Source organism: Ceratotherium simum, chromosome 24, assembly GCF_057802395.1.
Source record: "Ceratotherium simum simum isolate JZ-2026a chromosome 24, ASM5780239v1, whole genome shotgun sequence".
Classification (NCBI taxonomy): Eukaryota; Metazoa; Chordata; class Mammalia; order Perissodactyla; family Rhinocerotidae; genus Ceratotherium; species Ceratotherium simum.
The window spans coordinates 15,378,599-15,401,424 of NC_141923.1; the positions used below are offsets into that span (position 1 = coordinate 15,378,599).

Genomic DNA, 22,826 nt, shown 5'->3' on the forward strand with positions numbered 1-22,826 from the left:
CACATTGAACCATGGAATTGTGCTTTTTTTCCTTATCATTTCCTTATATCAGATGCAATGACAAGTAAAGAGCAAATATTACGCAAGCATTTCTTTTCCCTCTGAATTTTGTTTGCTTGTTTTTTTACTATATCATATGTATTAAGAAATTGAGGTTTCTAGAATGATGATTTATTTTGCTGGCTGTGTGGATAAAAAGTGACCTACTTTTTTGGCATTAGTTTACAGTTATAATATCATTTAAAACACATTTTAAATCTTTTTTGCTGAAAACTAGAAATAACATCTTCCTGTTATTTTATTTACGTATTCAACAAGCATGTAATGAATGCCTACTACATGCCAGGTATCCTGCTAATTTTATACTGGGGATAAAATTTTGAACAATATACAGTGCTTTCCCTCAGCATGTCTCAGGCAGATGAGTGGCCAAATAATTACCATAGGACCCAGTAGATTCTATAATTGTGTTGTGAGCAGAGGGCTGTTGGGTCACAGAGAAGGGACTCAGCTGGGAGAAATCAGAGAAGCCTTCAAAGAAGAGGTAATCCCCTAGTTGCATCTGGAAGGAGATGTAAAAATTCACTTGGTAGGAGGAAGGGCATTCCAGGCAACGTGCCCAACATGTGCGAAGGTATGGAGGTATGAAAGGGCCTATTGTCCTGGGGAAGCATCAAGAAGTTTGCTAGGGGGGCTAGAAAGGTAGACTGAAGCAAGATTGTGAAGGACCTCGTAGGACATGCCAGGATCAGTGAATACATTATTCAAGAGTTTTGACTAGGCTAGACGCTGTGTAATTGATTAGCTTTTGTTGTTCATGAAACTAGTTATGGATTTGATCCTGTGGGAACATGGCGTGATGACTTCAATTTTAACGTCAGCTAGCGGTTTTAAATATGTTCTCTGGTCACAAGGGTGATTTGATGAGCCACATCAATACATATCTTTGCTTTAGGCGAAAAATGCTACATAGACTAATTAGATGTAATACATATTTATTGAGCACATGCCAAGCACTCTGGTAGGTGCGAGGAGATATGTCCTGTTGCCTAGAGTATATCCAGCTGCCTTCTAGACTTTTGCTCTTGGTTGTCTCCAAAGTATCGAACAGTTAATGTATCCAAATCCAACTCTTCATATCACCCCAAATCCTGCTCTTCTGTTAGCTTTTCTCATCTGTTTAAATGATTCATCAATCCACCTAGTACTCAAGCCAGAATCTGGAGGTTATTCTTGACCCCTCATCTGTTCTGAGATAGATCTGGAAACCTTCCACTCCTCTCTGTTCCCTCTCTTGCCAGCACCCTAGCAACCACATCTCTTGCCAATCCCCTCCTCACGAGTCTCCCTTTTTACGTTTTTGCTGTCTCCCCAAATCCTTTTTCAAGACAATAATCAGAATGATCTTTTAAAAATCTAAATCAGATCATGTCACTTACCAATTCAAACCTTTTATTGACTTCCTATTGTAACTTAAACCCAAATTATTTCCTGTGGCCCATAGGGCCTGGGCATTCTAGCCCTGCCCACTTCACCAACCCCACCATGTATTGCTCTCTCTCTCACTACATTCCAGCCACAGTGGCCTTTTTTCATTTCTCCTACTTCCCACCCCATTGCCTTGGCACGTGCTGTTTCCACTGCCTGGAATGCTTTTCTTCCCATCCTTTAGCCAGTTGCTATCGTCTCATTGTTTAGGTCTTAGCTTAAATATTTCTTCCTCTAAGAGATCTCTTCTTCACCACAGTGTACTCTGCAGGATTTTCCCCTTGTTGCACATGGCACAGTTTGTACTTATGTGTATGTTTGCAACTGAACCTGTGTGATCACTGTCTCCCTCGCTAGACCAGTAACTCCTTTAGGGCTGCTGTATGTTCTCTTTTCTTGTCTATTTTCAGAGCTGAACACAGTGCCTGGCACACAGTGGGTCCTAAAGAGTTGTAAAAGAATCATTTAAACACATAAAGATAGATTGACTTTTTTAGTTTCTAATTCTTTAGCGACAAATAAGAAAAACATGGAAAATTAAGAAAACCATTTTCTACATTTTTTTTTTAACCATTGGAACAATTTTAGGAAAGGCATACAGCTCAGTATTAACTCACCAAAAGGAAAAGGGTGCAAGTTCTTAAAAATTAGCACGTGGTTATTGCGTGATTTGGGACTATTTTTAAAACAGAACGATACATTTTTAATGGAAATCCTGGGTTATAAAAATGAACTGCTCTTTTTATATGTTTACGGCTCAATTCACTAAAGTGTTTAAATTCTTGGCTCCACTCTTTAAACCTACTACAAAGATCACATTAGAATTCATTTTAATAGACATTGTAAGCACAGTGTCCAATCTCATATGATCACGCTGGGCTCTTTTATTATGAGAGTCACAGGAAGCGGAGCCGGAGGCTGCAGAACAGTCATGGGGTGTACCCAAGGCTGGGGACGGTGCCAGCTCTATTGTTTATGGGATATTCTCTCCACCTTCATCTGTGGTGTGCAATTGGTATTGACTTTTGAGAAACTACTTCCTCGCCCCAATCTCCCAGTTGGAAAAAAAAACCTGCTGTAATGACATCTGGCTAGGAAAAAAGGGATCAAAGAAGCATAAGGAAAGAAAAATGATGAGACCTTGTTTAATAAGTAGCTTCAGGCCTGTCTGTTGGATCTGTTAGAGGGAAGAGTCTTACACTTTTTCGAGGTGACTGTTCCTTTATCCCCTGGAGGAGCTCAGTGAACTCCAACAGTCTATCGTTTTTGGTATCGATTGCCAGCGTTGGGTCTACTTAGCATTTAGCAAAACATCTTTTCGACTTTTAGATCTTTAGGAATAAGTACTGTTCACCAAAATTAAGGTAAAATTTCTTTGTGATATGTATCACTTTTCATTTATTTTTTTTCCTTAAAGAAGACAGTCATTTTTGGCCAATTGTTTTTTCCTTCTTTTAGGTATATTACTTGAGGAGTTTTTAAATATTGTAAGGAAAAAGAAGGAAGCTCAACTATATTGGAATGAAATAAGACACATCTTCACAGCTTTTGACAGGCACTGTAAGTATCTTCAACCTGTTTTGATATAAAAAAATTGCTATTAAGGAGCTGTGAATGGGAACATAAACTCAGTAAACAGAATAATCAATATGCTTGGAAGATTATTTTACTGTATTCATTAGCTATTACCTTAGATGTTGGTGTGAATTTTTTTTCCTCCATGATAATCTTAAATTCTTGACTTTTACCATGGATGAAATAATATTTATAGTTATATAATTATACTTATGATTTGCCTGCATTGTAATGGGGACAGTGAAAGGGCTGGCCCTGTGGGGATAAAGGTCACGAGTCCCCTACAGAAGTGTGGGAGACCGGGTGGCTTTTTCCTTTGACTCTTGCTGTGACCCACGCGTGTTTTCCCACACGGGGTGTGGCTGAGGGGAGTGGCTTCAGACCTCCTACACCCCACAGATCACACACAGGGTGAAAAGACTCGTGGAGTCCAGGTTCATGTCTTGGCTCCTATTTTGATTTCCCTCTAAATATTAATATATTATCATTTTAATACCAAGTAAGAAAAAAAAAGTGAATTTCAAAGAATAAATTGTTTTGGCAATTCACAAAGAATTGAAGCTTAATGGCATGATTGCAGTGTATGTCTCTAGAGTCCTTTCTGTGGGACTCAGAGAATCAGCAAACGGTAGGGCTGGAAGTGACCTTCGAGATCATCTGGGGCTGTACTGAAGGAGAGTATTACTGGATTCTTAAATTCTTCCATGAGACTATCTCAGATTACCTTATATGTGAAATGAACTAAAAATTACTGCTTTTCTCCTAGTATTGTATTAGCTTCACACAAATATTATGGCTGAGATAACAGTTCGTAGAGTTTATAGAAGTAAGTGAATGTTTTATGTTTTGTTTTCAAATAGATCGTGGATATTTAACTTTGGAAGATTTCGAAAAAGCATTTAGGCAGGTGGCTCCCAAGTTACCAGAAAGGATTATTCTCGAGGTATTCAGGTAAGGCACCAAAATCTCTACGTACACCCGCCCCTTGATTTACCATTCACTTTTACAAGTTTTCAGGGTTCTGGAGAACACTTATTTATGCAGATTTTTCACAAATGAACATTTCATCTCACAGCATACGTCATGGTCCACGTGAGAAATTTATAGATGGCTCTTAGCCCATCCATACCCTTGACAATGGGGTGCCTGCACACCAGGGAGCTGTATAAACACATTTGTTGGTAAGAGTAGGGGAGGAACAGGAAGAAAGTAGAACTTCTTTGTATATTTATATATTGACCAAATAAAAGAAGCTTTATTAATGTTTAACATGGATGCTGGTGTTCTCTGTGGTCTGTATTTCATCAGATACAGGTTACACATGGTTCTTGAGTTGTCTGGAGAGAAGAGTTGAGGTTGCTTAATGGTGACCCTCTCGTTCATTTGCTTTCAACCTTATTGATACATGTTGCGTTTCACACATACCTGATAAAGTAGATTTAAAGGTTTTATTATGTTTTTATAAACCAATCCTAACAAATGAGCAAGTGGCTTAAAAGCAGTTTCTGTTAGGAAACTGCAGATTGAAGGTGATATGAATAGTGCAAGCACATGCTGACGTGAGAAAATGGCAGAGCTGACTCTTCTGTGACTCAGCATGACCGCTTCGTGAGCCCCGTTACCAGGTGTATTAATTAGGACTGAATACAATAGCAAGAGACAGAAAACCCAAAATAGCAAAGCTCAAAAAAGAGAGCATTGTACTTCTCTCTCACATAAACACAGGCAGTCCTGGGCTGATTTGATGGCAACATAGTCACGAAGGACCTGGATTCCTCCTTTCTTGTTGTTCTGGCTATCTCAACACCTGGCTTCTGCTTCTTGCTTCAAGATGGTTGCTTAGGTTTCAGCCATCACATCTGAATTCCAGCTAGGTAGGGGGAAAGGGAGCAGAAGATATGCCCCTCCTTTTAAGGCTATCCATTATTTCTGCTTACATCCCAGTGACCAAAACTTTGTTCCAAGGCCATGTGTACTTGCAGGTGGGGTGGGGGGCTGAAAAATGTGGTCTTTGCTCTGGGCGGTCATATGTACTCTAATGGAGTTGGCTGGTACTGAGGAAGAAGGAGAGAATGGATATTGGGGGACATCAGGCAGGTGTTCCCATTTGGGATAAAAGTACTTTATTAATGAAATCTGACCAGACGCCAGCCCTGCTCAGAAGAAATTATCAGGCAGGTTATTTGAAGTAAGGATTTGCACTCACTGACGTTGACAGTGACGTACATGACATTCTTTTGCTGCATCATTCACAAGCAAGTTATTGAGCAGCTATTGAAGGAGAGCAAAGGAGTTTAAGCCAGATGCAGACAAAGTGCTAGAGGACAGTATTACTTAGTTGATTGTGGAACAGCAAGTTCTTTAAAATACAGTAGCATCTTTGTATACACTTTGTGATGAGATGACTAAGTCAATGTATTTCTACGTTGTTGTTTTTAACTTGTTTTTTTTTTTTGGTGAGGAAGATCAGCCCTGAGCTAACATCCATGCCCATCTTCCTCTACTTTATGTGGGACGCCGCCACAGCATGGCCTGATAAGCGGTGTCTCCCTGCGCACCCGGGATCTGAACCCGGGCTGCCAGCAGCGGAACGAGCACACTTAACTGCTACACCACGGGGCTGGCCGCCTGTTTTTAACATGTTTTAACATGGTTGTTTTTAACAAAAGAACGAAGACTTGATACTCATTTTCCTTTTACAGAAAGATAAGTGTCCAAATTTGTTGACCTTTATGTGTTAAACGGTTTCAGTAGGTGCTACCTCATGGAGATTTTTGAAAAATAGACTTAAATATAGCCTTCAGGGTAGAAGCAATGTTTTAACAATGAGTGAGGAAGTAACTGCTTCTCAAGAGAACCTATGGTACCAGGAGAGCATTTTTGAAAATGAATGTTTAGAAATGTGATTGTTTTAAAAAATGATGCGTGTCACCTATCAAAACCCTTCACATGTGCATGTTCAATACATTGAAAATGGAATGTCCTAACCTGGTGAAAAAAATCTTACAAAGTGTCAGTGCTTTTATAACTCAAGTTTTAAAAATATAAAAATACAATAGCTTTAATAAGTTTTCAAGAGCAACTAATTGATATCAGGAGAGATGGACATTTACTAACTGAATTTTTTTAGCAATGAAAACAAAATGATGATTAAGAAAACAAAACAACCCCCCTAAACCTTTTCATTATTGGATGATGGAATTAAAAACCAAAGGATTTAGTGCCATGTTGCCCTTTTCCTGTTTAGATCTACAAATCTTCACGAGGCGTCTCTGACAGCCATTGAAACCAAGTATGTATTAAAACAAACTGAACTTTAAATTGCTCAATCACAGAAGATTAAACCAAGATGTTCTGAAATAATAAAGTATATCAAATTGCATTGTTCTTATTAAATATTATTAATTATTTCTAGTGACGGCAAAAGTTATTTTTCATCAATAAATATTTGTATATTTAATTCTGTAGATATTTCTATGTTATTTCTGTTAGATTTTATAATATACATTATGTATTAATACAGTAACACATTTGCATATAATCTATAAGTATATTCATATGCCCACGAATCTTGTACTTCCCAGGATTGTGTGGTCAAAACAGTTGGGAGATCACTACGATATGCAGCCAAACAAGGCATTTAAGTTAATTGAACATGCCCTGTTTAAACTCTCATTTATAGCACCACAATCCCTAGACCAGGATAAATGATGCATAGTAAGTATTAAGTGAAATAGTGAAACAAAAAAGGAGAGGAAAGTATTTCCTCTAAGGGTAAATTGAAGTAGGGCAAAGAAACAGAGATGTCTAACTTCCACACATCTCTCTTTCAGTGGTACAAACAATTTTCAAGAATCAGGAAAAGAAAATCAGCTGCTGAGGGTGTTAGTGGTGCAGAATTACATGATGTTTCCAAGGTTAGACACTCACTTTTTGAGAAACTTGAGTAGCATTTGACTTAAGTGACCAGCATGAAAGGAGTTCATTACCCAGGTCCACGATTACCTGGGAGAGAGCTGGTATCTGAAGACCAGTGTTAGAAGGCAGCTAGAGAGGGAGACTTCCAGTTAGACCAGAGTCATCTGGGGTTTGAATGACTGAAGAAGCTTTCATAGTCTTCAACTCTTTGACTGACAGATTCTTCCCAAAGAAACTTCTAAAAATCAAGAGTAGTCTCTTTCAGTACTTGCCCATATTACACTTCCATTTACAAGCCAACCACAACGATAAAACCAACCAAACAACCAAAACAAACAATCCAGAAAGACAGACGTGGGGCATAAGGTGTTCATAAAATAATTTCATTTCATAACATGAAGGAAGCACTGGTGTATCATTCATTACATCTGAGGGCATTACAAGAACTAAATGAGATGTTTTTATAAGGTTTGTGAATTGTTGCCTAACTACTCTGGTGATGTTTCCTTTACTGATTTTATGGTGAATAATAGCAATGTGATTTTTGAGAATATATATTGTCAGGGTTTATAACATTCCCTTTCTGTTCTGCAGTCATAATCTCTCTTGTTTTAGTCTTAGTCCTACGGTTACATGGATTCAAAGCTCACCTCCAGGCTTTGTGCCATAGTTTCTGCTCAGCTGAAGTTTATCCTCTAGTAGGGGTCATAAAAACTATTCTCTGGTGTCTTTTATGTTCAGAAATGTTTATCTGGGCCATTGTCCTTGAATAAAAATATATAATGGATTGAATGTTAACATTTTCAAGTCACTTTCTTTTTCTTTGAGAATGCTGATTATGCTTATGTTGGAAATCCTTTTACATTTTTATTAATTTCTGTTTCATTGTCTGCTTTGCTCACGATGTCTCTTTGTATATTTTCAGCAGTATCTATTCTCCTGTGTGCTGTGTCCAATGTGGCTTTTTGTTTTTCCTGTTATGGTTTTATTTTGCTCTTATATTTCTTTCTTGAGCTATATCTGCTGCTGTTTCATTTCCTTTTGTTATTTTGCTGTAACATGTTATTTTATCGTATCTCCCCAAGCCTTTCTATATCTACTTTCAACTCTTGTTTTATAAAGGTGTTTGCTTTATTAGGGGAAACAATGATTTGATTTTTTTGTTTTTTTTTGGTGAGGATGATTGGCTCTGAGCTAACATCTGTTGCCAATCTTCCTCTTTCTGCTTGAGGAAGATTGTCTCTGAGCTAGCATCTGTGCCAGTCTTCCTCTACTTTGTATGTGGGACTCCGCCACAGCATGGCTTGATGAGCAGTGTGTAGGTCCACTCCCAGGATTTGAACCCATGACCCCTGGGCCGCTGAAGCAGAGTGTGCAAACTTAACCACTCCGCCACCAGGCCGGCCCCATTGATTTTTGAGATTTTATTTTTAGTGGGTGGTTTGCTTGGGGCCTGCTAATTATAGCTTTTTTCATATAAATTAAGGAAAGCAAGTTTTCTACCAAGGGAAGGGTTTTAGGGAACAAGTTACTTTCTTAAACCAAGAGATGATATGTTGTGCAAAAAGACAAACACAAAAATTGGTACTGGTTTCTGTTATCTCTAAAGATACCGTAAAATGTTAAATATTTGGATTTCAAATTTTGAGATTCCTTTCAGTGTTTCAAACTTTGCTTTCCACTTAGAGCTGATAATCATGATTTGTGTATTTGTACTGAAATAACTGAGTCTATATCAAAGATGATGTTTCATTATTATTCAGAAGTTCTTAGGGAATTCTTTTCTTGAAGATCTTTTTTTTCCCCCTACTCACTACAGATGGTAGAAGTATGAGAACTGAATGGTGCTGTTTGTACAATGGGATGAATATGAGATAATAGGCTGTTTCTAGCACTAAATGGTTAAGACAAAAAACATCTTTACTCTTTAATATTAATAGAACTTACTGTAAATTTTGTAGTGCTTTTTTTTTTAACATTCAGAAATCTTCAGTGCCTTTAATGGGTAAAGTTAAAACTATTTCACCTGGCTCTCCAACATCTGGTCACCTTTCTAAAGTCATCTTTCGTTAGTCCTAAATTTCTGTGTTTCCCTTGGCGTAATGCTGGTTTCTTTGAATGTGTTATGTGTATTTAAACTTCATTTGTTTCCCTTGCTGGCAATGCCTTTCTCTACCCACTACCTGTCCAAATCAGACCTGTCTTTCAAGGTCCTGCTCAATAAAGCCTTTTTTCCTTTTTTTCTTTACATTGGACAGTCTTGTGTCTTTCCCTAAATTTTGATAGTATTTATGGTTGTGTATTTTTTTCAATCACTTACTTGATAAAAATATAGTGTTTAGGATTATCTCCGTAAAATACTACAAGCTCTTTGAGTTTATGAGCTTATCTCTAACTTCCACTGTTCTCAGCACGTTGTCTTATGCATTGTAGTGACTTAATAAATAATTGTTGGTCTGTTGTCACTTACTCCAAATAACCCAGTGACAGTAAAATTCTTACTTATAGTTTTCTTTATGGTTTAATTTACTTCTTATAAACTAGGAAAAAGTACTTTAAAATGCAGTCAGGAGTTTTATGACCACGTGTGGCTCTGCCTTCCATTTTTCTTTTTGTACATGTGATTTTCATGAATTAGTCTCTGATGGCCTCTCTCTGCTGTATTTTGGGGGCATTTTCAGTTCATGATTTAGCCTCAGCTGTCATCAGGGAGCTGGCCTAATGATCTTTCTTGACTTTGCGCACCATCAGCACCCTGATATATTTCTGGCTGGCATTTTCTCTGCATGGGTATATTTACTTCTCCATGCCTGGGAGCTTTCTCCATCTTATCGTAAGCACTGAGATTTGCACTTTCCTACCTCCTGTCAATTCGCAAAACACTCTGGGAAGCTTCTGCTTTCCACCATGAAATGAAATGTGGATGTGCAGAAGGCCCACTCTTTGACCTACTGTCCAAGGTTCTGAGTGCACAGACAGATTGTCAGATACTAATGTAACGTGGAAATATTGCGGCACCAAAATGCTCTCCAGTCATGGCTGGAGACATTTAAAGTGATATCTGATATTTTTGGTATCAAATCCCATTCTTCGTGTTACGTGAAGAAAGTCAAAAAACAAAGACCGTCTAACTCTCCTTTATCGGGTATTAAAAATTGGTTGACGATAAGGGCATCTTGACTATATGTTTTCAATGTCAGAGTGTCAGTGGGAGTAGGGGCTTAGGAATGCAATTTGAAAAGGGAGTGATGGGTATTCTCCTGGCAGAAAGATCATGTATGCCTCATCTCACAGCCATTGTAGAGGGAAGGACTGTCATGAGCTTGGGTAGAATGAACTAACAGACTCTTCTGTTATTCTGCGTGGAAGAGAGTCTTATAGAGCTAAGGGGCCTAAAGGAAGTGATTTAAGATAGCATTTATTTTTTCAAATCATTTCCATCTCTTTTGAAGTGTTATTTCTCACTGTGTTCTTTAGCTTCCTATAATTTCTGTTCAGCCAGCAGCCGACTTGTTGCATATCATTTTCTCAGACAATCTCTAACAAGAGACAGTGTCCCAGTCATTATTTTGTGCATCAGAATGATTCTCTTATAAATGTAGTCATATGACCTCGACAAGATCACAGTCATTATAGTGAGGACCTGCTGTGGTGAATATGATTATTGATCTGTAAGTACCTACATGCTTCTGTGTAGAGGAGAGTTTAAAAAAAGACTGGAAATCATCCTCATTCTTTGTAACCATACATAGATAGCCGTTACCAGCTATACCTGGTGTGTGTGTAATAGCTGACGAAGTGGACTTCTTGAGTTTCCAATTTTTATTTCGCGAATTTGTATATCTTCCCTGCAAAGGTAATATCTTAGTTTTTATTTCAGTTTTTTTGTTTCAAAATTTTATTGTCAGAGATTCCCTTTTCTGTTTATTTTCTTGCATGTGTTTACTGAATAAGGAGTATGGATGTGTGTTAGCTTTTCAAGCTGACCTGAGAATTTCCTCTCTCTGGGGACTTTCACATGTAATATATTGAATAAAACCGCACTTTAAAAATCCAGCCGTGGGGCCGGCCCTGTGGTGTAGTGGTTAAGTTCAGGCACTCCATTTTGGCGGCCCGGGGTTCACAGGTTCGGATCCCAGGTGCGGACCTACTTACTGCTCATCAAGCCATGCTGCGGCAGGTGTCCCACATATAAAATAGAGGAAGATGGACACAGATGTTAGCTCAGTGCCAATCTTCCTCAGCAAAAAAGAAAAAAAATAGGAGGGTTGGCAACAGATGTTAGCTCAGGGCTAATCTTGCTCAACCACCCCCCACCAAAAAAAAATCCAAGTATAGAAATAATTATATTCTAATGATTTTAAGAAAATACCAGTTTTCCAGAGTGTTCTTAATTGATTTTGCTCCATGGATAAAAACTATATCCTTGCATTTGAAGATAGTCCTTTTACTAGTATAAACTTTAGAATTGGTTACACAAGCATTGAAGCTCAGAAACTGGACTAGGAAATAAGTAGAGACTTTATTACATAGATTTTCAAATTTTGGTTTCTTCAGTTAAGCTAACTTAGTACATATTATCAAGGATATAATATTCGATTGGAAGGAATATTTAATCTCTTTCACATTTAGAATGTCCAGATTTTGTAGTCTTCTCTTATGTTAAACCTCTCCAGGTGCAAATTCTATTCATCCCTCAAGGTCCAGCTGGTTAAGATATTTCTTATCTTGAAAGCTGGTCCTACGCTACACCCCACCCACCACCTTCCAACCCCCAAAAGGAAATTGTCTCCACCTTCTGCTTTAAACTCCTAATCTGTCATAAATACCTTTCTTCTTTATGCTTATACATAGTTATTTGTATACATATATTATTTCCAGTATTAGAACGTGAGCTTACTGTTCTAATACCTACAGGCACAGTAGGGTATTTATCATCACATTCCCCACAGCACAGCACAGTTTTGTATGTGTTGAATAAAGGACTACATTTTATGTAAATGAATGGCTTATGTAGCGAACAGGCTTTTTATTATATATTTTTTGTTTTACTCTCCAAATGCCGTGCTGGTGCCATATTAAGGTTGCATAGTGCTGTAAAGCCCCAGGGCTGGGAATCAGGAGACTTGAGTTCTAGTCCCAGCTCTGTCACTTAGCCGACTTCCCACAAATCACCGAGCTCTCTGGCCTGCGCTTTCCCCACCTCAGAAATGAGGGTGTTGTGTTGTATGATCTGGCAGGCTTCTTCCAGCTCTGGAACTCACTGGTGGGTCTATCTATCATGGACAGTGGCATGGCAGTCTCTTTTACTTTCTCTGTGTATCTCAGATATTATTCAGAATCCACCACAGCATGAATACAGATGTGGTCTGTCAGTGTGACAAAGACTGCTCTCAAGAGGAAATTACTGGGTTTGACAGCCTTCCAACCCTGGGTTTAGTTTTTGAGATGTCACTGTAACAAGTATTATGGCCAACGTATCCAATTCCTCATCTACATATATGGGTGAATATGCTGTTCTTGCTGTAATAGCATGAGAGCAATTTTTCTTTTAATCCAGCTGTCATATAAGAAACTACTGCCTTGGTATCTTTCTTATGACCAAATGTTGCTAACCCTTTCAGTCATCCTTGAAGTTATTAATAGCCACACATCATGAATGTATTCATGCCATTTTCCTTTAGAAAAAGGAATCAATTTCTTATGTTTTTCTTTTGTAGTGGATAGCTAACTTCTAGGTGAAAATTTTGATAGTATTATGTGTTATATTTATAAAATAAGAACAACTTGTACTTAATAAAAGAAGTTTGTATGTTATCTGAGATATTTAAATCAACATTGTTTTAAGATGTTGTGAAAAAATAGGCTCAGAATTAAGCATTATGCTTCAAAGTTTTGGTTGTCCTCCTTACATATAGCCTCAGATCAGGACTAAAGATTTCTAGTACTCTGTTTTTATCATCTATGACGTACTGATCTAGAGTTTGCTACCTCATGTCTAGCCATCTTGTCTACCTATCTCCTACCCATTCATTCTTCTCCATCAGCCTACCTTGAGTAGATACATCCTTGTCAGTCAAAGAGTGCTCCAAAGACCAGTAGCATCAGCATTAGGAAGCTTGTTAGCAAAGCCTAATTTCAGGCCTCACTCCAAACATACTGAATTAAATGTTTTTACTTTAATATGATCCCTGGGTGTACGTTAAAGTTTGAAAATCACTGGTCTACCCTTCTAGTTAAATTTTGGATAATGAGAGCAAATTAGTGTTACTTTTTTTTCCCACTTAATAAGCATAATTTTATTTTTGTTTATTTTTTTATTGACGTATAGTTGACATACAATATTATGTTAGTTTCAGGTGTACAACATAGTGATTCGACATTTACATACACTGTGAAGTGATCACCATGATAAATCTGGTAACCATCTGTTCACCATACAAAGTTACTACAATGTTATTGACTATATTCCTTATGCTGTACATTGCATCCCTGTGACTTATTTATTTTATAAAACTAGCATTACTTTTTAATATTACTTCTTGACTTCAGTAGCTTTTTATTGCCTACCAGATAATGCCCAGATTCCCTAGCCTGACATACAAGGCCCCTACGCACACACAGACCTGGCGTGCCTTTTTAGCATGTCTCCCAGCATTTCCCAAATCAAAACTTCTGTTCCACCATTCTGATCTATTTGCTCTATCCTGATCCTATATCACTGCTCTTCTAGCATTTTTGCTCATGCCAGGTTCACTGCCCTCTTCTCTCCTTCCCCAGTTTCCCCATCCACATATCTAGGGGTAACCGTTCCTCAGGGCTTAGCTGAACTCTCTATTCTGTGTAGCCTTCCCTAATCACTCCAGCCCACAAATCTCTCTCTTCCTTAGAACTCCTGTAGCACTTGCCACGTCAATGCATCTAATGATAGTAACCACATTAGTGGCACCTAACCCTTACTGAGTATTTATCGCTGTCCTGAAGTAATCCTCATAGGAACCTCGTGGGTTAGGCTCTGTCTGTCCTGATTTTACAGATGAGGAAAAAGCTTGGAGAGGTCAATGGACTTGATGCCGTTGGCTAGTGAGTAATGGAACCAGGATTCTAACCCAGGCAGGCCGATTTCCCAGCTTGTGCCCTTAATCCCAATTATATTCCCTTCTCACTTCCTTTTACAGTATGAACCTCCTGACGGTAGGAACCAGGCCTTTGAATCCCCACAATGTCTAGCATGAACACAAGGAAGCAAGGCAGAGCTCTGCCTAGAGATATTCTTGATAAACCAGTTGCGTAATTATAGAGCTGTTCCCTGTTCATATGAATTGGTTTGGTTTGGATTGTTATATTTGAGATTTCATTTGATTATCTGCAACATAAACAAAAGGACTGTTTACAAAAATGTACAAAAGGAAGCTGATGCAGCATTTTATCACATGAAACGGCAGCAGGCGTTCCAGTTCAGGTTGCTTTGAAAGGAAGCCAGGTGTTATGCGTGTTGCCTTTGGAATTATATCACAGTAGCAAAATATGTTGCCAAATAAACTAAAAAAAAAAAATTTTAAATTGAGAAATGGGGTTTTATAATTTTAATAGGGGTGGGAGTACTAAACTGAATTAATGGCTGTCTCTTTATAAGGCAGGATTATACTTTGATTCACTTGGAAGACCCTTTTAATCAGTTGCTCTGAGTTCAGCATTGTGTTTTATCATTTCAAGCTTGCCCGTATTGTCTGCTCATCTTCCCTCTTTGGTTGCAACCTGCTGCTGGAGAGACGCAGGGCAAAGTAGTAATTAAATGCACTACAGACTTCATGTGGTACCTCTTAGTTACTACGCTTTCCCTCACCTCTGCCTGTCTCAGTTCCTAAGCTGACACCAAGAGATGCAGGACGGGCACTAATACTAACAACCTTTACCTTTACCTGCTCCTCTCTCCTGCCTATCACTCTCCTCTACCCCCCTTCCACCCATGGGACTTAGAATTTTACGATCCCAGAACCAGTTACTGGTGTCTAGACATGGCTGCTGGACTCTCATGTTGGACCCCATCGTCCTTCTTCCTCCCCCTGCTGTATCCTTCACATCCCTCCACCTCTATTCTTCTTAGCTGACAGTAAGCCCCAAGAACGTTTACACACTTTTCCCTCCTTATCTTCACTTACAATCCAGGCGTCAGGCTGAGCCTGTGTCCAAGGCCCCCGTCTTGGTTCTGATCTGCCGACAGTCTTGTACTACAGGGCTGTGCTCTTAAGTGGGCTCTGGCACTTGGACCTGCTCCTTGCCAATCTGCGACCTGGAGTGAGCTTACCACTTGCCGCCTTTCTGCACTGCATCTACCTCCTCCCCAAAACACACATACCACAATCAATCGATTCCCAACCCCCACCCCCATCAAGTGTAATGTCTGAGAGCTCTCTGACCTCTATATCCACCTTCCTGGATCCTGTTGCTTAGACCCCCTGCTGCCTGCCCGGATCCTCCAACTGCCTATCCCAGAATGCAGCCACATTCTGAATTCAGGCAGAAACAGTTGTGCCTACTTGACCAGTGTTTGGACTACCCGAATCCATCTTCTGTACACACTTCCCCAGCCCTCGTCCTGAGTAATTCCAGAATGCTTTCCTTTTTAGCTGAGGTCTGGTTTACCTGTCACTCAAGTCATGTAATACCCTTACTGCCATCCCGGAGAACTTGCATTCATCTGTCTTTGATTCCTTATTTCAGAGATGGCAAATAGTTGGCATATGTGCCATCACTGTCCCCTCCTGTACCTGTAGCCAGCGCTCTTCTGCTGAGCCTCAGAATTCTTCTCAGTGTAACACCCCAAGCCAGTTCATTAAAGTCGTCACACATGAGGAGATTGACTTGCTCTCTGTCATGGTTGTACCAAACTTTTCCCAGTGCTGTGCATTGCAGGTGACCTTGCCTTCTGCTTCATGGACAGGGTCATAGCCTCTTCTTGGGTTTCCTTTACTGCCTCCTCGTCACCTCCAAAGTTGTCTATTTCCCTTCAATTCTGTTTCTAAGGAACAGGGGTCTCTTCTTTTTTTTCTAATTCCTCTTCTTCGTTCTGATCATATCCCCTCCCTTTCTTCTGATCTAAGACCTTTCTCCATCAGCCATTCCCTCTCTTGTTTATAATTTCCATCCCTGCCTGCAGATATACTCCAATCTCTGTGGCCTAGAAAGCTGCTCCCCCCACCTAAGTCCCAGCAGGTGGCCCCCTGTCCTTTCTGTCAGCTTCTCACGGCATTCAGCACTCTGCCTGAGGACCCTGTCCTTGTCTCTTGCTCCTCCCCAGCTTTCGTGGCACTGTGTCATTCCAGTGCCAGTGACGGCAGTTCCCATTCACTGAACACCTGCTAGTATTACCTTACTGGATCCGTGCAGTGATACCACACGTCAGCTGTTATTCATACCCATTCTACAGATAAAGCTGAGCTCCTTTATTGCTAATTTCAAGCCAAACTGGATTTACTTCTCAATTGTTTTATCTTTTGGTTAAATAAGAAAAGTCATAGGAAACTGACAAATAATCAAAATTATTTATTTGATGACAGTCATGTTGCCGGTACTTGTTGATGGTCAAGTGTTTTGTTATATCTCAAAATTGTATCTTTTGATTTAAGAATACCACTGCTTAATAATAATGGTAGAGTAGACTGAATTTACAGTTAAAATGTCTAAATGTACTTAGAATTAAGTGTTATTCAAGAATCATGTTAAAGAACATATTTAGAAACAAAAATAAAAGTTACAAAAGCTTTTCTTAACCGAAGTTGTCTTATTGTGAAGGTTCCTGGTCATCCATTCATGATTTCAAATAGAAGTCTTCTCTGCCTTGGCGATGGCATATCGAGGCTCCCATCCAAGGAGAGGAGGGGGCAGTAGAACAGTCTTACTCTTGTTCTCTTTTTGCAGAAATTTAGTTGTGTTTGCTGGAGAAGAGAGTATTCAATGAATGAATGAATGAATGAATGAGTAAATAAGTTGATCAAAGTTTGCATGTTCACATTATGTGTTAAATTGGGCAGAACAGCTACTGGTCCTTAATTTTACCTGGGCCTGTTACAAGTTGTCTGCTTTACTGGGCTTTCAATTGCAGTTTTAGACTTGGAGGCTTTAAAAATGATGAACCTGACCGCACATGCGTATAGAGATTTAAACTACTATCCTCATAAAGTTATTACAGTAGTTTTCAACTCTTTCTGAAAGCTTTAACAGAACCCTGCCATCAGAGTCAAATTCAATTAATTGGATGGAATCTTCTCTTTCTTTCTCTCGTGTACATTGTCTACTAGAGAAGTTTCTGCAGTGACCAAATTTGTCAGTGTTGGTGCCATTCATTCTGCAGGTTACAGATTTGTCATGACAACAAGTGACTGGATGTACTTTTCATAGACAACTCGCATCCACAAATTGGTTGCTTTGGGGAAAAAATTGGACTTAGTTTTTCAGGAATACTTATTTTCACAAATTGATTCATTGTACAGATATCAGATTTGAACCCTAAGGGCTCAGTTGTGCCGTCTGTGTACTGGTACCCATTGCTAGATGTGGTTCCTTTAAACGGGAAGGAAAGATAAAGGGCAGTGTATATTCACATGTCAGATGGCAGAATCCACCTTTGAGTCAGGAATCTTGCTTGAAAAGCTCAAAAATTTTTAAATGTGAAATTACCTCCTCAATCATTTTTATTTCCAATTAATGTCTTATATAGACACTGTAGGCTAGCATAGTATTCAATACTGTTTAGTTTGCTCTGTCTCTTAGTTTCTAATTTTCATTGTAGTTCTTAGTCTTTGCTTTTTGAGTGTGAGCTTATGGTAGAATAAATCAAATTAGCTTTAGTGGGTAGATTTAGTTTTTTCTAATGACTTACTAACCAAAATATACCTTCTTCTGTGAAAAAGCCAAAGTGGATTATTATTTATTTGACTCACAAGGAAAGGCATTTCTAATTTTATTTAGTGACTGAAATAAATTACTTTACTGTAAATTAAATGTGAAATAAATGTATGATCCTCTCTTAATGAACAAAGCAGATTGAAAGCCAAGCAAATCTGTATTAGATCTCTTTAACCAGTTGGTGGTGCTAAAAACTCTGATAAGAAACTAATTGGAAGAAGAGGAGGTTAACCTGGAGCCTTCTTAATAAATATTATTAGTTTTTGAAAAATTAGTAGCAAAAATATATGCCTAAATTATCACATCTTCTAAGCTTAGGAACCAAACCACCTTTGATGGGCAGCAGAGTACATTTCTAGCTAACTCCCATGAAGATGTCATTGGCTCCCAAAGTATTCACATATTGGAAATTGCAGGGTTGTGTAACATCTGGCTCCATCCGGGAAATAGCGTTTAGCCTGCTGTCTGGGGAATGGAGTGTGCTAGAGTGGTATTCCTGGTTCTATTTAGGTGCTGAATTTAGATTTAAGAAATAGTAATTTTTGTTATTATTATTTTTTACTATTAATGTGCTTTTTAGGGGCCGGGTGTGTTTGCTTAGCCCTTTGTTTTTTAGCCCCAAGAAGTCCAGTAGAGCACAGTCCATTGCTTGAATGTGTCCTGAGATGCAGTCAGAAGAGCACAGAGGCCTTGGAGTCAGGGAGAGCAGGTTTTAAATTTCTTTACATGTTTCATAACTGTCCGTTAGTCATTTATGTCAATTCTTTACAGCTCAGTTTTCTCAACTGGTAAAACAGGGATAATAACATCTTTTCCCCGGACTTGGCGTAAGCTTCAAGGAGATAACGAAGGCTTGTTAGTGTCGTTTCTCCTACACTTCCCTCGTTTGGGGCAGAGACTGTGACTCAGTTATTTTGGAACCCCCTACTACACACCCGGACGTAGCCAGGGTCTCAGGACAGGAGGGCCTCTTCGTGTGTGATAATGCCTCACGCTCCACTAATGAGAAGATATCTCTAGGTCGTCAAGTTCCACCAGGATTCTGTAAAGACTCACAGACTCAGAAAAGATACTCATATAATTATATCTACTTTTCAGATATTTGCCTGTCTATCCTGGGGATGTTGATATGTTAGTTGGAATCTCCCGAAACGTTTATGATTGGGGAAGGGAATATAAGATTGTTAAAAGGTGTAGCAAAGGTATTCCTCAGAGTTTGTTCATCCATCCATTTATTTGTGCCACAAACTTTTATTGAGCATTACTGTTCTCAAGATGCACTCCAGGAGAGCGCCAGCCTGTCTCTGAGAGCTGCAGACGTCAAGAAGCGGGAGGCTTCCTGCTTGGCAGGAGTTGATAGGCAGCCCTTATCTATGTGACAGGAAGATTATTTAAATTTAAATACTCTTTATAATATTATAAAAATCAGCTGTAGGATATTATAAAACTGTTTGGAAGGTTGAAACAAGTCAGAAGAAGGCTTTAATACAATGATAAAATCATAAAACACTACTAATTAGATGCTTTAGCCAGTATAGAATTTAAAAATATAACCATATAAGGTACTTTTTTTAGGAATAGCACAACTAACATCTTTGGTTAGATCTGATAGATAGATTCAGACTTTTGAGATTTACAAATTACAGAATCATGGAATCAGATCATGGCAGAGACTTTAGAAATGACATATACCACCTCTCATAATATAGCAAAAAAAATGGAAGCCAAATGGCCTTAATGGCTTACCCAAGGTTACATAGACCTGGATCAAAACTCTGGTCTCCTGACCCCCAATTCAGTGCCAATGCGTTATTTTTCCATCCTAACTTATACACCGTGAGCCATTTTCAGTGAAAATAAAAACAAGTGTATGCTTGTTCAGCCTCAATAAACTTTCGTACTGAACATGGAGTATCGTTTCTGCCCAGTTATCAGAATGCAAACTTTGACTGTATCCAAGGCAGTTAATTAAGGTGCTCCTACAGACATTTCAGAGCAGAGCCAAAGGGAGGGACAACACACCAGGCACGTAACAGGCAGTTCTCAGAGCAAACAAGTGCCTTGTCTGCAGTCTCCAGAAGCAGCCGGGGTTCTCATTCACCAGCTGCCTTGCCTGCCTCTTGTTTCTTGCTAGATGAATGGCATCCTATGCCGCAGGTGTATTAGTAATTTCTGAGTTTGTTCTCCACTAAAAATGACCTCATTGTTTTGTGCTTCTTTTCCATAATTATACAGTAACAGGAAAATAAACCGGCTCTGAGTACGGCCCACAGCAGAAATCTTGTGCTCTTTATGCAAGTTTGATTTATAGACGTGTACTGCAGAGCGGAGTGACTATGAAACATTCATCTTCCCATTGCTGGTTGCCATGGAAATCGAGTACACAGAGCAGTGTCATTCCAGTCCTGGTGATGCCTGCAGTAGTTTATTCCTTTGTTGTTCTCGTTTCTTAAGCAACTGCCTAGCATTCTTTCATCATTACAATTAATCATGCACATAAGTTTTTACCTTTCATCTCAAATAGATAGTACTAAAAACGTATGACAAAAGTAGGGAGAATTTAAATATTCTTGTGACTTTAAATATGCATCTGTGATTTTCCCCTGCAGTCCCACTGGAAAAATAGGTCATGTAAAAAAAACACACATATTAATATACAGAAATTTCAATAAAGAGAGCAATATAGAAATTTGAGGAAAAAGCAATGCTACACTAAGGAAATCTTCAGGAACTCCAGATTCTCAGGTCTCCCAGTGTTTGGAGCTAAATAAGTCTGCATTTCAGGTAATGCCAACCCAAAAAAGCCACTGCGCTACATATTATCAACTCTCCTTTTGATTTCTTTTGTTGGTCTCCTTAGGGGTTTGAACAACCTAAATATTTTCTGTATAGATATGGTAGATATTAAAGAGTAGGGAGCCTTTTTTCTTTAAAGGCTAATAAAGTTCAAGAATTTTTTACAGTGTAAATTCTAGTTAATCTTCCTAATTTTTTTTAAAGAAACCATTTTACCCCAGTTTCATCTAGCATAGTTCGTGCTACCTACCTTACCAACAATTAGTAAATGTTTCTTGAGCCAGCCGTGATGGCCTAGCGGTTAAAGTTCAGCACAATCTGCTTCAGCAGCCCGGGTTCGGTTCCCAGGCCTGAAACCACACCACTTATCTGGCAGTAGCCGTGCTGTGGCGACAGCTCACATAGAAGAGCTAAAAGGACAACTAGAATCTACGACTGTGTACCGGGGCTTTGGGAAGGAAAAAAAAAGAGAGAGAGGAAGATTGGCAACAGATGTTAGTTCAGAGCGAATCTTTCCCAGCAAAAAAATAAATAAAATGAATGCTTGTTGATTATCCACCTTCTTTTATTGGGCTTCTGGCCAAGTCTGTTGGTTAAGAGAACACATTCTGGAATCACTCCATCTGGGTCTAAATTCCTCCTTCTTTGCTTATTGGCTGTGAGACCTTTGGAAAGTATCTCAACTTGCCTTGGTTTCCTTGTCTGTAGAGTGAACACCTATAAAATTAAGATAATAAGGGGTTGTTGAGAGGGTTAACAGGGATAATTCATGCCAAGAGCCTAGCTCTGTGCCTGGCACAGGCTAAATGCTTGTGGTGGTGGGGATGGTTATTACTATTAGGATTACTGCTCTTACTAATACACTACTGAGTCCAATACTGAGTGGAGAGCTGAGCTCTAACCCAGGGAGCAATTCCAGCACCAAAGGCCAGGACTCTGTCCCCAGCGTCCACATTCACAGATGATTGCCAGTGCTTTGTTTTACTTGGGCTACTTGGACTTGTTTCCTCTCAACAGTTTGGATACTAGAATGGTGGCCTAGAGATATTTACAGTGGTCTTTTTATCTGCAAATTGAGAAGACAAGGCTGCTGCAGGTGCTGCAAATTTCTTATCTATGACCCTGACTTGTTTCTTACAATTGGCTGTGTGTGGGGTACATGGGGAGGCAGTGGGCTGCCTGATCACGTCTTGCTAGGAGAAGGTTCTAGTGTTTGTCTACAGAGCCTGAATAACGTCTAATCTGCCGCGTCTCCACCCCGTGCTCCCTGTGTCACTCAGCAGTGTCTACAGCCTTCCTTCAACCTTTCTGGAACTGAAGTTTTCCGAACTGGTGGCAGAAGCTTTCTTTGTTGAAATTCACTCTCCTTGGCAGTCCTCCAGGGCACACGGCAATGCCTCTTTATTTGATTTAGCTTTTGTTTGGTTAGCCTCGTATTTTGTCTGTTTTGCTTTGTGCAGTTCTTTTTCCCCCCAAATTTTCGTGTTTAAATTCCTTGGACTTCATTCTTATTTATTTTACTAGCCAGCTTCATAGTATTGCTAAAAGTTGTTTGCTTTAAGCTATCACAAAATGAGTAACCTTAGATTAATTTGTCTTTTTTTTCCCCCAAGCCTGAGCCATAGCATGTGAACTAGGTGCGTTTTTATGATTAAAACAAAATAGCCTTGCTGGTTTCCCCTTTGCCACATTCTAATATTAGAAGACAGTGTTCCTGCTTCTGTTTATTTACCTCTTTGTTGTTCTCTGTCTTTCAATTGGTAGGCTAATGTCAGTTCTAAAGAGATAGTAGTTTAACTTTTCTGAATCCTTGTGTTCTCCCTTCTCTGTCATTCTTCCCGCTTCTCTCCATAAGATAAAAACTCGAGAGTCAGACTCTCAGGTTCTTCCAAGTGAAGCTCTCAATGCTGTATGTGACATGGTTATTCAATAGACACCTATATTTTTGTGACTACAGTGGACACACTGTGTATAGCTTTCAAATCACTGCCTGAATTTTATTTTACTTTTTTTTTATAATTTTATTTATTTATTTTTTTCCCCCAAAGCCCCAGTAGATAGTTGTGTGTCATAGATGCACATCCTTCTAGTTGCTGTATGTGGGACGCGGCCTCAGCGTGGCTGGAGAACCGGTGCTTGGG

At 39.2% G+C, this 22,826-nt stretch overlaps 1 protein-coding gene across 6 annotated transcripts in view; it reads left to right on the forward strand.

Annotated features, from left to right (window-relative positions):
- Positions 1-22,826, forward strand: part of EFCAB11 (EF-hand calcium binding domain 11) — a 141,299-nt gene that overhangs the window by 15,298 nt on the left and 103,175 nt on the right. For 3 of the 6 annotated variants that reach the window (XM_087448067.1, XM_087448069.1, XM_004434192.3), the window contains exons 4-5: positions 2,947-3,048; positions 3,924-4,014. In XM_087448067.1, the coding sequence (XP_087304193.1) occupies positions 2,947-3,048; positions 3,924-4,014 (193 nt within the window). Of the gene's footprint in view, positions 1-2,946; positions 3,049-3,923; positions 4,015-4,138; positions 4,333-6,310; positions 6,356-22,826 lie in introns of those variants that run through there. The other 3 variants (XM_087448071.1, XM_087448066.1, XM_087448070.1) reach the window with 2 other exon arrangements.